Source organism: Babylonia areolata, chromosome 27 (genome assembly GCF_041734735.1).
Source record: "Babylonia areolata isolate BAREFJ2019XMU chromosome 27, ASM4173473v1, whole genome shotgun sequence".
NCBI lineage: Eukaryota > Metazoa > Mollusca > Gastropoda > Neogastropoda > Buccinidae > Babylonia > Babylonia areolata.
In genome coordinates this window covers 12,622,616-12,639,296 of record NC_134902.1, presented here as the reverse complement: position 1 = coordinate 12,639,296, position 16,681 = coordinate 12,622,616, and the positions used below count along the sequence as shown (strand labels likewise).

The 16,681-nt window shown below is 43.5% G+C and overlaps 1 protein-coding gene across 2 annotated transcripts in view; it reads right to left on the bottom strand.

Moving 5' to 3' along the window:
- Positions 1-909: 909 nt before the first annotated feature.
- LOC143300969 (UDP-N-acetylhexosamine pyrophosphorylase-like) overlaps positions 910-16,681 on the bottom strand; it is a 53,257-nt gene continuing 37,485 nt past the window's right edge. For both annotated transcript variants that reach the window (XM_076614926.1, XM_076614924.1), the window contains exons 10-12: positions 11,823-11,849; positions 9,687-9,756; positions 910-8,122 (exon numbers count right to left, since the gene is read on the bottom strand). In XM_076614926.1, coding sequence (XP_076471041.1) covers positions 8,030-8,122; positions 9,687-9,756; positions 11,823-11,849 — 190 coding nt within the window. In that variant the 3' untranslated portion in view covers positions 910-8,029. The remainder of the gene's footprint in view (positions 8,123-9,686; positions 9,757-11,822; positions 11,850-16,681) is intronic.

Sequence of the window (16,681 nt, the reverse complement as noted above, 5' to 3'; positions counted from 1 at the left end):
CTCTCTGCCTCGCTACTTCCTCTCCACTACTTCCTCTCTGCCTCACTACTTCCTCTCCACTACTTCCTCTCTGCCTCGCTACTTCCTCTCTGCCTCGCTACTTCCTCTCCACTACTTCCTCTCTGCCTCACTACTTCCTCTCTGCCTCGCTACTTCCTCTCCACTACTTCCTCTCTGCCTCACTACTTCCTCTCTGCCTCACTACTTCCTCTCCACTACTTCCTCTCTGCCTCGCTACTTCCTCTCTGCCTCACTACTTCCTCTCTGCCTCACTACTTCCTCTCCACTACTTCCTCTCTGCCTCGCTACTTCCTCTCTGCCTCACTACTTCCTCTCTGCCTCACTACTTCCTCTCCACTACTTCCTCTCTGCCCCACTACTTCCTCTCTGCCTCACTACTTCCTCTCCACTACTTCCTCTCCACTACTTCCTCTCTGCCTCACTACTTCCTCTCCACTACTTCCTCTCTGCCTCACTACTTCCTCTCCACTACTTCCTCTCTGCCTCGCTACTTCCTCTCTGCCTCACTACTTCCTCTCCACTACTTCCTCTCTGCCCCACTACTTCCTCTCTGCCTCGCTACTTCCTCTCTGCCTCACTACTTCCTCTCCACTACTTCCTCTCCACTACTTCCTCTCTGCCTCACTACTTCCTCTCCACTACTTCCTCTCTGCCCCACTACTTCCTCTCTGCCTCACTACTTCCTCTCCACTACTTCCTCTCCACTACTTCCTCTCTGCCTCAATACTTCCTCTCTGCCTCGCTACTTCCTCTCCACTACTTCCTCTCTGCCTCAATACTTCCTCTCTGCCTCACTACTTCCTCTCCACTACTTCCTCTCTGCCTCGCTACTTCCTCTCCACTACTTCCTCTCTGCCTCAATACTTCCTCTCTGCCTCAATACTGCCTCAATACTTCCTCTCTGCCTCAATACTTCCTCTCTGCCTCACGTCTCTTCTTCTTCCATGGCAACAGGATCGCATTCAGAATTCTCTCATTTACGACACACACTGCTTGTTTTAACTGAACTGGCACTATGGTTTCAATCAAAACTGGCGGGCAGATTTCATGTCTGTGGACAGACCGCTCTTGTTTTTCTTCACAATCAGATTTCACATGAATATCTTGCATGCAAATTTTGCATTATTTTTTTCCAGGTCTATGGAATTCCATCTTCAGCAGAGTGCAAGCAATGAAGAACGTCAACTCGCCACACATGCAAAAAACAACAACAAAAAAACAACAACCATGCACCGCAAAGGTCACAAAATAATTGTCTGACCTCTGCACAGAAAACTGCAGTAACCATAGTAACAATCATGCCTTTCCCCTCATACACATGTCAACAAAAACGAAAAAAAAAAAAAAAAAAAAAAAAAGAAACACTGTGTTGATGAATGCATAAGACCACACAGTGTGCCCAACATCAGTATGTTTAAACTACTTTCAAGTCAAAAAACAGGTCAGTGAACATCAAAAATCTGGCTGTTGCAACAATAAAGGTGCTCAGTACACAACAACCAATTCCCAGCCAGTACACCCTGCATGCAACAATACTCACGAACCATGTGAAGTTAAAAGTTAAGGTTAAAAGGTCTCACAGGCTTTTACAGCCATCAGGAGGGGTGGGGTGGGGTGGGGCAGGGACGGGAGAGGGGTGGGGGGGGGGGGGGGGCAGTGAATTTATACTGACAGTATCTAGGACTCGGCACAGGAAGACGGGGCCCAATTCTCTTCTCTCCTTCCGCCCGTTTTGACCTTCCACACCAACTGAAGTCGGGCACCCCTTCACAGCAGGGTGGAGTGAGGGAAACCAGTCTGAAGTGCCCTTCCCAATGACACGACACGCTGCTGAAACAGGGCCTCCAACCCTGATCACCAGTGAACACTGGATCACAAGTCCAACACTGAATTCTGCCACGGCACCTCAAAACTTAAAAGGAAAAAAAAAGAAAAAAAAAAAAAAAAACCCAAAAAAAACCATGCTCAGTAAAATCAATGCGAAAGAAAAAAAAAGAAATAAATAAAATCGAAGCCAAAAAGAAACACAGTAATTCAGTAAACAACAAACAGACCCTGGCACAGCGTGAAAGGTGTAATGCGAATCAGTTAAAACGGATCCAACAACAACAAACAGACCCTGGCATAGCGTGAAAGGTGTAATGCGAATCAGTTAAAACGGATCCAACAACAACAAACAGACCCTGGCATAGCGTGAAAGGTGTAATGCGAATCAGTTAAAACGGATCCAACAACAACAAACAGACCCTGGCATAGCTTGAAAGGTGTAATGCGAATCAGTTAAAACGGATCCAACAACAACAAACAGACCCTGGCACAGCGTGAAAGGTGTAATGCGAATCAGTTAAAACGGATCCAACAACGACAAACAGACCCTGGCATAGCGTGAAAGGTGTAATGCGAATCAGTTAAAACGGATCCAACAACAACAAACAGACCCTGGCATAGCGTGAAAGGTGTAATGCGAATCAGTTAAAACGGATCCAACAACAACAAACAGACCCTGGCATAGCGTGAAAGGTGTAATGCGAATCAGTTAAAACGGATCCAACAAGCGCTCACACTTTGCATGCTCATCACAGACTTTTCCGCAACCTATGAACTATGTACATTTCACACACCAGATAACATGTCAGAGAGCGGTACACCCCCACCCACCATACTGTAGCTATATTCCTTTTCCCTTTCCATGATCGATGTGAAATCCATGTGCCATCAAATTAACAATGCAACACAACTTGAAACACATGATGCACACAAAGCATGATTTCAAATAAAATAAATAAAATAAAATATGAAGAAAAAAAAACCCACAAAAAGCAAAACAACAACAGATTATCATGACTGAAACTGCTGACATCTCTATGAAATGACAGAATATGAGACTACTGGCTTTGGGGAAATCTTTGATATACAATGAACGCAAGCTTGTTCATAAAATTAATAAAATTACATCTATCAGATTTCTTGTCTACTTAAAACAGATTTTTTTTTTAAGCAAAAGAAATCTGGTAAAATCAACAGCATAGCACAAAATGTTGTTATCAGTGTTCTCTCTCTTTCTCTCTGTTATCAAATGAGAAAAAAAAAAGAAAAAAAAAAAACACAAAAAAAACCCCAATCATTACATGCTATTGCTAATGTCAGCAGAATCATTTCTGCGCTGTTCCCTGTCTGCACAACTCTGACCAACGTTCCACAACCTCTGTCCATCTTCACTTTTCACTGCTCACGTCTTCACTCAAGTGTTCCCGCCCTGCGACAGATTTCACGCCCATCTCACAGTCCTCAGGCCTCCAAACAACTGGCCCACTTGACCCTTCTCTCCAAGACATGCACGCCCCGCATGTGTGTACACTTCACATCCAGACTGCTCTGTGTTGTTGGACACTTGAGGCAGTCAAAGAGCTTTCATTCTCCTTTCACATGTGTGTTGTTCAATAATAAATAGCGAACAGGGGGCACAACTTCTCTCCCTTCAGAATAATTCCCACCATCAGTTAATTTTGGCGGATGAAAAAAACAAAAATCAAAAACAACAACAACAACAAAAATCACAGAAATAGTCAAATCTCTTCTTCTGTTGTTGTGCCACTGTTAAAAACACCCCTTCCTCCGTCCCCTTACCTGTAACAAGTGAACTGGCATGGACATTTCTTTTTCTTTCTGCTTTTTTTTTTTTTTTTTTTTTTTTTTTTAATGAAGCACCAAATCAACAATGAACTGTCATGATGCTGCAGTTTCATGTATACTGTAAACATCACAGCAAATGATGAAGAAATAAAGAAAAACAACAAAGAAAATCACACACACACACAGAAATTGCTGAACAACAATAACACACATGATTATGTATATACAACATCCAGAGTTAACACCCTTTCAAGTGAATGGCAACATTTGAAGTGAATAAAATGTGTTTTACAAAATGATGTACTTTCAACAGAATCACACAACAACAACAACAAAAATCTAACAACAGCAACAACAACAACAACAAGAAACCCAGATAAAGAAACACACATACACACAAGAGAAAAATGGCTGGCTTCAATGAACGTGTCAGTTAGTTATGATGGACTTTCACCTTCAGAACAAACGTGATCTGTGCATCACATCTGGCAGTGAGTGGTGGGTGGAGACAGCTCCTGCAGCCCTACTACGTCAGCATATGCACAGGTCTGCAAGCGCATTTGTTTCACTATCTGAATGGTTTGTGTTGAACAAGTTTTTTGGGTTTTTTTTTTGCCAGGGACGAATGACCCTTTTGTAGCCTTAGGTCCCTTTACATCACTGAATCAAATCATGTCGCAGACCCACACAGGGGCCATTTCAAGGCTGTGTTTTGCGTGCGAGAACTCAGTTTTGCATCTGGACTAGTACCCAGACCATCACTCAAGTTGCTGAGGAGGGAGGGAGTGGATCCTGGTCCTTGGGAGAGAATCAAACCTGTGGACGCTCGCTTCCCAGTCGGACGCGCTGCCACTGGGCCACTACTGTTCCCTGTGCACACAGCCAGAACTTCAAAGATGCACACACAAACCACTGGGCCACTACTGTTCACTGTGCACGCAGCCAGAACTTCAAAGATGCACACACAAACTACTGGGCCACTACTGTTCACTGTGCACGCAGCCAGAACTTCAAAGATGCACACACAAACCACTGCGCCACTACTGTTCACTGTGCACACAGCCAGAACTTCAAAGATGCACACACAAACTACTGGGCCACTACTGTTCACTGTGCACACAGCCAGAACTTCAAAGATGCACACACAAACCACTGCACCACTACTGTTCACTGTGCACGCAGCCAGAACTTCAAAGATGCACACACAAACCACTGCGCCACTACTGTTCACTGTGCACGCAGCCAGAACTTCAAAGATGCACACACAAACTACTGGGCCACTACTGTTCACTGTGCACGCAGCCAGAACTTCAAAGATGCACACACAAACCACTGCGCCACTACTGTTCACTGTGCACGCAGCCAGAACTTCAAAGATGCACACACAAACCACTGCACCACTACTGTTCACTGTGCACGCAGCCAGAACTTCAAAGATGCACACACAAAAATTGTCCCATAACCTATGTAGGCATGAGTAGATGATTACAGACATATGAATATCCAAGCATGTATCAGTTAAAAAGCAACAACAAACAAACAAACAAAAAACGCACACAAAAGTAGTACACGTCACATGCTCTGGTACAACCCTGTCAACACAACGGACACTGGCAGCCCATAACCCGGAAGAAGAAGAAGAAGAAGAAAGAGAAAATTAACACCGCAACCCTCTCCCTCAAGGCAGTTCAACAAACAAAACGATGCGCTCGCTGATGTATGAATTTTAAGACCCTCCCCCACACCCCATCCCCCAACGCACTCCCAAAAAAAACAACAAACAACAACAACAACAACAAATACACAAAATATTTGTTCATGCATAAATAAGCACACTCTTGTGTATATGCATCTGATGCGCACCAGTTTCGCATCATGAGCATCAAGAGATTTATCTGGTTTGCATCAGAATGTGTGTCCTGTGTGCATCAGTATGTGTATCCTGTGTGCGTCAGTATGTGTATCCTGTGTGTATGATTATGTGCATCCTGTATCCATCAATTTGTTGTATCTTGTGTGCATCAGTATGTTCTATTCTATGTGCATCAGTATGATGTATGCTGTGTGCATCAGTAGTTTGCATCCTGTATGCATCTATGTCCGTACCCTGTGTGCATAGTTCTGTGTATCCTGTATGCATCAACATATTGTATCCTGTGTGCATCAATATGTATCCTGCATGCATCAGTATGTTGTATCCTGTGTGCATCAATATGTTGTAACCTGTGCGAATCAGTATGCTGTATCCTGCATGCATCTACACGTGTATCCTAATTACATCAGTATGTGTACCCTGTGTGCATCATCATTCGTGTCCCGAGGGCATCAACACATGCTTCATTCCATGCACTGTGCAAACAACGTCGTGGCAATGTGATGACACAAGCACCCTGTGTGTGCGTCAGTACAGCAGTCACAACTGCACCATCAGCTCTGTGGCTGTAGAGATGGCGAGGACACCAAGCACCACTTTGTGAGCCTTCCCCTGCGTGTCCACGGTGAGACCTCTCACTCTTTCCCCTCCCGCTGCACTGATCTGGCTCACGTCGCCCAGGTGAAAGAGAGCTCCAGTAGTAGGGGGCTTAGTAGGTGGTGTCCTAAGTACGTAAAATCAGAACAGGTACCACTGAACACCACCGAAGTGACTCAGCAGCAGTGTAGGGTCTCCTCTGGTGTGTGGCCTCCAGGCGACCTAACATCGATGGTTCCCTGTGGACTGCCGACGCTGGAACTGCGACGGACGAACCCGGGTGCAGCCGTGTATGGGGGAATCTAAATGAGCGGCGTGGGAGTAATGCCACTGAAACGGCGCAGATGATGGGGCAGCAAAAAAAAAAAAAAAAAAAAAAAAAAAAAAAAAGAAAGAGAGCTCCACTGCCATTTATGGGTAACTAACTAAATACATTCATCAATAGATACATAAAAGCAATCAGGATGTGAAATGTGATAGAAATTCACCATTCTTAGCACACACACACACACACACACCAAAAAAAAAGGCCCCGATATTTATGGGTGGGTATGATGAGGGTGTGTGTGTGTGTGGCAGGGGGCGGGGGTGAAGGGGTTGGGGGTGGGGTGGGGTGGGAGGTGGGGGCGATGAATATGTAAGACTCAAGCTGCCAGCATGAGACTGATGATATCACTGTTCCCACGCAATTTCCCTGCTAGGTACGTACATGACGGTTGGCCCCCCTTTTTGCCATTTTCTGTTGTTGTGAAGAAAAACATTTTCTTCTGGTTGTTCTTGACACTGGACAACACTATCAACAAGCTGTGGTACATACCAGTCTGAGATCTCTTTAAAAAAACAAACAAACAAAAAAACCCATCAACAACAACAAAAACGCCCCACCAATCCTCACTTGAAAGAAGTTTTAAATATCTGTATGTTTGTTAGCGCGATCACACAGGGCCTGAGGTGTAAATATCTGTATGTTTGTTAGCATGATCACACAGGGCCTGAGGTGTAAATATCTGTATGTTTGTTAGCATGATCACACAGGGCCTGAGGTGTAAATATCTGTATGTTTGTTAGCATGATCACACAGGGCCTGAGGTGGACAAAACTGGGGGTGGCAGGGTGGTCGGTACATACCAGTGGCATGAAAAAAAAAAAAAAAACCACCTTCAGCAGGCGGTGTCCAAACTTCACTGATGTAAACGCCCAGCTGATGCTGTTTTTTCTCTGCAGAAATCAGTACAGCTGTCGTCTCACCACTGGTGAAAGACACATTAAACAACCACCATTCACATGTTTTATGTGAGCTCTCAGTACAAAAAACGTTAACTGAAAAGCATCGATGCTCCCACGGTCAAGGAGCCTTGAAGGTTTAATACAATCTACGATGGCTTGAAAAAAACAAAAAAAAACCAAAAAAAACCTTCTACATGGAAATGATTCAACCCTTCAAGGCAGGCCTTTCTTTTACCAGCTGACCGTTTGCCAGAAATACAGTCCAAAACCGTCCTTTGTAAAAAAGAAAAAATCCAAACAACAAAAGTGCACATATTCTGTCACAAAATAGCTAACTGGAATATGCTGGGGTCTAGTTCACCCCAATCTACTGGTTTTTTAAAACAATGTCTGAAATAAACCAATGTCAGCTTCAGTTTAGCAAGTTCCAAAAAAATAAAAAATGGAAGCATTACATAACTATTAGTAAGACAACTGACTTTTAAGGTCACCCAGTGTGTAGCATGCTGTGAATATTTTTCCCTGCAAGGAAACGTCAACTAAACAACTGACTGAGGCAAATGGATGAACGTCTTCTGTGTGGTTGACTGGAAGCAAGAGGTGTGTAGATGTGAATAATTACTTTCCCTGCGACGAACATCGTCCAAGCGATGGACTGGAATGGACAGGTGCTGCCCTCTACTGGCTGGCCTGTTTGATGTCCATGCCTGTTTCCGACACCTCAATAATGACAGGGGGACTCAACTTCTGCCCCTTTAGCCTGTCCAGATCCTGTCAGAACACAAGGCACAGATGGTCACAGTTATTATTGTTATTATAATTATTATTATTATAATCATTATCATTATTGATACTTATACAGCGCTTATCTTTGGTCAGAGGCCAAATTCTAAACGCTTTATAGGATTTGCACAACAGGCTGTCTACCTGGGTAGAGCTGATTGACAGCTGCCTTTAGGCGCTCAACATTCGTTTCCCCATGTCATTCAACCAGGTTTCAATCATGCGCACACATACACATGTGTATCTGTGGAATTTTCTTCAGGATGTTTTCCAGGGGCAATCCTTTAGTCACCAGGGGTTCTTCAGCGTGTGGTCAGTGCAGAGTGCATCATCTCATCCCAACGACTTCTTCTTCTTCTGCGTTCACTTGTATGCACACGAGTCGGCTTTTACGTGTATGACTGTTTTTACCCTGCCATGTAGGCAGCCATACTCTGTTTTCAGGGGTGGGCATGCTGGGTATGTTCTTGTTTCCATAACCCACCAAACGCTGACATGGATTACAGGATCTTTAACGTGCGCATTTGATCTTCTGCTTGCATATACACACGAAGGGGGTTCAGGCACTAGCAGGTCTGCACATATGTTGACCTGGGAGATCGTAAAAATCTCCACCCTTTACCCACCAGGCGCCGTCACAGTGATTCGAACCCGGGATCCTCAGATTGACAGTCCAACGCTTTAACCACTCGGCTATTGCGCCCGTCATCCGAACGACAAACGTCCAGACCATCACTCTGGTGAGGAAAGTATTGGCGAGTGTGGGATCTGATCCCGTGCTGTCAGATTTCTCTCCCTTCCCAGGCAGACATGTTGCCACTCAGCCAACACTCTACACGATTACTTCTATGTTCATTTGCTGCCACAGAAAAAAAACCCACACTAACTGGACTTTGTAGATATGTCTATCAGAAGCACTGTGCTCTCTGAAAACATTCACAAGTGGTTACTGAAAAAAAATGAGACTCTTATCTTTAGACGTTAACGCTTTAAGACTTGTTTTTGTGAGGATTTGGAGGGGTAGTTGGGGGGGGTGGCACTTTAAAAAAAAAAAAAAAAATTTTTAATTTTATAATTCAAATATAACATTTTCTGCTTCATCTATGAAGAAATTCATGAAAGAAAAAACTACACAGACAAGAGCATTTTATGAATCCACATACATACTAAAACTAACAGTCAAGAAATAAAACAAATGACCAAAAACAAAAAAAAACAACAACAAAAAACAAAAAAACAAACAAAACAAACAATATATATATATAGATATAGATATATACACATACATACATACATATATATATATATATATATATAGATAGATAGATAGATAGATAGATAGATAGATATATCCAACTCATTTACAAAAACTTAACATACACCATTCTTTAATAAAAAAAAATAATAAAAAATTTTTTAATCACATATTCTTCAAGGAAACCCCACCCCCACACCCCCTCCCGGAAATAATGAAGTATTCTTGTATCTTGTATCTGGAACAATTAACCATATTTTTAAAAAAAAAAAAGAAAAAAAAAGAAATAATACTGACCTCTCCAGCATAGGAAACCAGTGGTGAAATCTCACAGATCACCGTCTCATCTGCATCATGGGTACTCTGACTGGAAGGCATCAACATGACACTATGATAATATCATAATAACAACAACATCATCAATAATGACGACAACAACAACAACAACAACAATAATAACAACATAATGAAAATGATAACAATAAGAATAACAATAGCAGTAGTAGTAATAATAATAATAATAAGTAGTAGTTGTAGTAGTAATAATAACAATAATAATAACAATAACAATGATGATGATAATAATAATAATGACAACAATAACGATAACAATAATAATAACAACAACAATAACAACAACAACAATGATAATAATGATAACAACAATAATGATAATGATAACAATGATAATGATAACAACAATAATGATAATGACTATGAAAGGCACACGAGTGTCTCAGTCACTGGTTCTCTGACTTGACATCTTGCATTACTGAATGTGTGCTGTCTGGTGGACTGATTTAACCAGTTCCGAAAGACAGGAAGGAGAAGAAGAATTACGATGACTGACATGTTTTTTCCACTCACACACAGTCAGTGAGTCTCACAAAACACACACACACACACACACACACACACACACACACACGTACACCCACATGCACACCCACACCCACTCACACACACACACACACATACACCCACATGCACACCCACATGCACACACACACCCACTCACACACACACACACATCCACACAATACACATACATGTGCGCGTTAACACACACATCCACATACCACATACCCTAACAGGACATTTGCCACCCGGACAATAACCACCCGGACTTCTGCCACCGGATTTTTACCACCCGGACATTTGCCAACATAGGACATCTGCCACCCTAGGACATTTGCCACCCGGATTTTTACCACCCGGACTTTTACCAACATAGGACATTTGCCACCCTAGGACATCTGCCACCCGGATTTTTACCACCCGGACTTTTACCAACATAGGACATTTGCCACCCTAGGACATCTGCCACCCGGGCCTTTCCACTAGGTTTTGCCGATGAATAAAAATCCGACACCTGTACATTTGCCAGCGTTAATCAATCGCCTACAAAGGCTAACTGATATTTCGCCGAGTCATCATCAGCAAACTTTCAAGACCTGGATGGGCGACTTAATTAAATCTTCATTTGGACAGTGTTGGTCAGAATCTGTCTTAAACTCGGTTGAAAAATTCACAACAGTTAGATGAATAAATTTTTCAAACATGGATTTATTGTAAAACTGAACATCAGTAACAATTTGAATCAAGACATTACGGTAGCCGGCATCATACTGTAATGAAACGGACCTGGTAAAACTGGCAGTTTTCATAAAGATCATGATGCTTCTGTAAGAGAGCAAGAAAAGCCAAAGCCTATTAGTGAAATAAAAAAGACCGCTAAGTGAGTGGGCCAACCACCAAAATATTGTCTGTTTCATATAAAAGGACCATTTTGTCAACTCATTCTGTAATGGATTGAGGGGGTGAACACTTTCGATCCCTTACAGAAGGATCCAGAGTATAATTCAATTGCTCAGCCAAAGACACCAGTATCATTGTCTACCAAACAAAACAGCTTTTGGCATAAGACGTCCAGGCGGCAAATGTCCTGGGGTGGCACTTGTTCTAGGTTGGCAAAAGTCCGGGTGGTAAACATCCGGGTGGCAAATGTCCTGGGGTGGCACATGTCCTATGTTGGCAAAAGTCCGGGTGGTAAACATCCGGGTGGCAAATGTCCTGGGGTGGCACATGTCCTATGTTGGCAAAAGTCCGGGTGGTAAACATCCGGGTGGCAAATGTCCTAGGGTGGTAAAAATCCGGTGGCAGAAGTCCGGGTGGCAAATGTCCGGGTGGCAAATGTCCTAAAGTCACCACATACACACACACACACTGAGAAACACACATCCTTATGCACACCCACTAACCCACCCATCCACACACACCCCACACACATACATATACATCCATCCATATCTCACACACACACACACACACACACACACACACACATGTATATCCACACACACCCTCACACACACACACACACACACACACACACACACACACACAGCACTCAGAAATCTACCACCAACTCACCCATTGGCAGTACCATTCTGCCGTAAGCTGACAACGAGGTGCCAGCAAGGCGATGGTGATTTTGATGCAGGTGGCAAAGGGGGGGGGTGGTAGTGGGAAGGGCCCAGGGTGTGTGTGTGAGGGGGGGGCATGGGGGGGGGGCAGAGGAGGAGGAAGGAAATTGAAGGAGAAAGGAGGGGGAGGGAGGGAGGGAGGGAGGGAGGGATGGGGACAGACCAGGTCACACAGTGGCAGGACGGTCACCAAAGATGTGTTCACAGTTAGAACACAGAGGAAACAGGCATGCAACAGAAACAGCAAGTCATGCACAACATCTGGCTGTAGAGGCAAGGGCTTCGATTAGAGACAGAAGGCACAACAGAAACACTTTTAGCACAACAAAACCATGAAGCTGTAATAAGGAAAAATTCACAAATTAACACCAAACAAAAGAACTAGAACTGTGTTAATATCACAACAAAACCACAAAGCTATAATAAAGAAAAATTCACACATGAACACCAAACAAAAGAAGTAGAACTAGTTAATATCACAATGAAACAAAGTTATAAAAAAAATTTTAAAAATCATACACTAACACCAAAAAAAAAAGGAACTAGAAGGAGTTCACATCACAACAAAATTACAAAGTTATAAAAAGACAACAATAAAAAATTATACAAACAAAAGAACTAGAACAAGTTAGCAGGAAGGGAGAGAAAAATAAAAGAGGAAAGACAACTCATACACCAACAACAGTGACAACACAGTAACGGTAGAGAGCTTCACAGAGAAACGGCACCACAGAAATACTTTTAATCGTGACAAAACTACAAATTTTATTGTATAAATTCACACGCTAAGAGCAAACAAAAGAACCAGAACTAGTTACCAGGAAGGGAGAGAGAGAGAGAGAAAAAAAGGAATTACAACTGAGAAACCTAACAACAAAAAACACTTGCAACAAAAAAAAAAAAAAAAAGGAAAAAAAAAATCTGAATACTCGTAACCACAAAAACAGGAAAAGTAACAATTTCTTCCCCCCTCTCCCCCCATTCCCTTTTGCCCCCCCACCCCACCCCCACCCCCCCTCTCCCCCCTTCCCCCCTCCAAAAGGCTTTGCATGTCTTCCTGACATTTCCCAAATTTGATGCAAAGCTGATCACATCAAACACAAAACAACTAACGCTGAAGAATTTTGAAGATGGTGTTTTGTTTTCAAGAACCGAGTATATCTACCAAAAGACACAAAAGCAATAGTACCACAGTACTTGTCTAAGTTGAACCTCATTTTTACAGAGGATTTTTTTTGGGAGGGATCACAATCTTTTTTTTTCTCATGGGCTTCTGTGAAAATACATCTGTCAAGGCTTAAGAACAATGAAAACATGAGGATTCTGTTTTGTCATGTTTTTATTTCCAAAAAACATTTCTGAGCTTATCAAGAATAATTATATATTCAAAACTCTGACCAGCAGTGTGATCCAAGTTTGTACAGATCCAAAAACATGTGAGGGTAAACTCCCTGCAGTTTTACCTCATATGGATCTTTATCACTGACAATGAAACCAAAACAACAGCAAGCACAGTGGAGTCCATGTCATAACTCATAAAGTCTACAAACCTCCTGCAGATCTATCATATATGGATCTTTATCACTGACAATGAAGTCCAAACAACACAAGCACTGTGGAATCCAAGTCAGACCACCACAGATTTCCTTTCTTCTTGGCATGTTTGGCTACAGACAACTTTGTTCAGGTGGGTGACATTGCCAGCAGGTCAATTTCCTTTCTTCTTGGCATGTTTGGCTACAGACAACTTTGTTCAGGTGGGTGACATTGCCAGCAGGTCGATTTCCTTTCTTCTTGGCATGTTTGGCTACAGACAACTTTGTTCAGGTGGGTGACATTGCCAGCAGGTCAATTTCCTTTCTTCTTGGCATGTTTGGCTACAGACAACTTTGTTCAGGTGGGTGACATTGCCAGCAGGTCATTCCTTTCTTCTTGGCATGTTTGGCTACAGACAACTTTGTTCAGGTGGGTGACATTGCCAGCAGGTCGATTTCCTTTCTTCTTGGCATGTTTGGCTACAGACAACTTTGTTCAGGTGGGTGACATTGCCAGCAGGTCATTCCTTTTTTCTTGGCATGTTTGGCTACAGACAACTTTGTTCAGGTGGGTGACATTGCCAGCAGGTCAATTTCCTTTCTTCTTGGCATGTTTGGCTACAGACAACTTTGTTCAGGTGGGTGACATTGCCAGCAGGTCAATTTCCTTTTTTCTTGGCATGTTTGGCTACAGACAACTTTGTTCAGGTGGGTGACATTACCAGCAGGTCAATTTCCTTTCTTCTTGGCATGTTTGGCTACAGACAACTTTGTTCAGGTGGGTGACATTGCCAGCAGGTCAATTTCCTTTCTTCTTGGCATGTTTGGCTACAGACAACTTTGTTCAGCAAGGGTGACATTGCCAGCAGGTCGATTTCCTTTCTTCTTGGCATGTTTGGCTACAGACAACTTTGTTCAGGTGGGTGACATTGCCAGCAGGTCATTCCTTTCTTCTTGGCATGTTTGGCTACAGACAACTTTGTTCAGGTGGGTGACATTGCCAGCAGGTCAATTTCCTTTCTTCTTGGCATGTTTGGCTACAGACAACTTTGTTCAGGTGGGTGACATTGCCAGCAGGTCATTCCTTTCTTCTTGGCATGTTTGGCTACAGACAACTTTGTTCAGGTGGGTGACATTGCCAGCAGGTCATTCCTTTCTTCTTGGCATGTTTGGCTACAGACAACTTTGTTCAGGTGGGTGACATTGCCAGCAGGTCATTCCTTTCTTCTTGGCATGTTTGGCTACAGACAACTTTGTTCAGGTGGGTGACATTGCCAGCAGGTCGATTTCCTTTCTTCTTGGCATGTTTGGCTACAGACAACTTTGTTCAGGTGGGTGACATTGCCAGCAGGTCATTCCTTTCTTCTTGGCATGTTTGGCTACAGACAACTTTGTTCAGGTGGGTGACATTGCCAGCAGGTCATTCCTTTCTTCTTGGCATGTTTGGCTACAGACAACTTTGTTCAGGTGGGTGACATTGCCAGCAGGTCGATTTCCTTTCTTCTTGGCATGTTTGGCTACAGACAACTTTGTTCAGGTGGGTGACATTGCCAGCAGGTCATTCCTTTCTTCTTGGCATGTTTGGCTACAGACAACTTTGTTCAGGTGGGTGACATTGCCAGCAGGTCATTCCTTTCTTCTTGGCATGTTTGGCTACAGACAACTTTGTTCAGGTGGGTGACATTGCCAGCAGGTCAATTTCCTTTCTTCTTGGCATGTTTGGCTACAGACAACTTTGTTCAGGTGGGTGACATTGCCAGCAGGTCAATTTCCTTTCTTCTTGGCATGTTTGGCTACAGACAACTTTGTTCAGGTGGGTGACATTGCCAGCAGGTCGATTTCCTTTCTTCTTGGCATGTTTGGCTACAGACAACTTTGTTCAGGTGGGTGACATTGCCAGCAGGTCATTCCTTTCTTCTTGGCATGTTTGGCTACAGACAACTTTGTTCAGGTGGGTGACATTGCCAGCAGGTCATTCCTTTCTTCTTGGCATGTTTGGCTACAGACAACTTTGTTCAGGTGGGTGACATTGCCAGCAGGTCATTCCTTTTTGTCAGTGAAAATGTAATGAAAATCTCTCCACTGGCTCTCGATCTCTGAGAATACAGTACAACATCGATACTCAAGTGTCACAAACGCAAAAGAAGAAGAACTGTGACTGTGGTCACATCTATACGCCATCCAATTCTCTACAGTCAGCTTCAGATCAACTGTTTCCCCCATTTCCCAGATTCAAAATGCTCCAGTCCACCCCACGTTGTTTCTCCGTCTCTGGACCTAACACTTGAAACAAGCCCCCTCTTTCACCTCATCACATCCCTGCACTCAGCTGTTTCTTCTTCTGCGTTCACTCGTATGCACACGAGTGGGCTTTTACGTGTATGACCGTTTTTACCCCGCCATATAGGCAGCCATACTCCGTTTTCGGGGGTGTGCATGCTGGGTATGTTCTTGTTTCCATAACCCACCGAACGCTGACATGGATTACAGGATCTTTAACGTGCGTATTTGATCTTCTGCTTGCATACACACACGAAGGGGGTTCAGGCACTAGCAGGTCTGCACATATGTTGACCTGGGAGATCGTAAAAATCTCCACCCTTTACCCACCAGGCGCTGTCACCGTGATTCGAACCCGGGACCCTCAGATTGACAGTCCAACGCTTTAACCACTCGGCTATTGCGCCCGTCACTCAGCTGTTTCAAAATCCGGCCTTAAAAAGACCATCTCTTTCCAACATCTCCTCCCTCCCCTCCTTCTCTGGGGAAAGGGTGAGCGGGGGAATGGAACCCAGTCCCTCATGAGCACTGTGCAGGGTCTTAACCGCTCTGCCGCCGCCCTCTTGTGCAGAGACAAACCAAAGCACTTCCACACCAGTCATTCCCCATCATGCATAACTCTGACTGAGGGATGGAAGAGTAAAGCCCTATAAATACATGCAGACAGAAAGCTGGAGAAACTAGATGGAGAGTAACAAAAAACAAACCAAAAAAAAAAGTCACAGATGACAACACTGACTGACTGAAAAAACAAATACATTGGCAACCACACAAAGAGGATTCTACATGTTACAAGGCTGACATGCTTGTAAGTCCAGTGTATAAGACAGAGAGAGAGAGAAAGAGAGATGGGGACAGAGGGAAAAACAGAGACAGACACAGAACAGGAAAAATAAATCAAGAAACATCATACAAAATGCGTTTTTAACATGAACACACACACACACACACACACACACACACACACAACACATAGCACACACACACAACA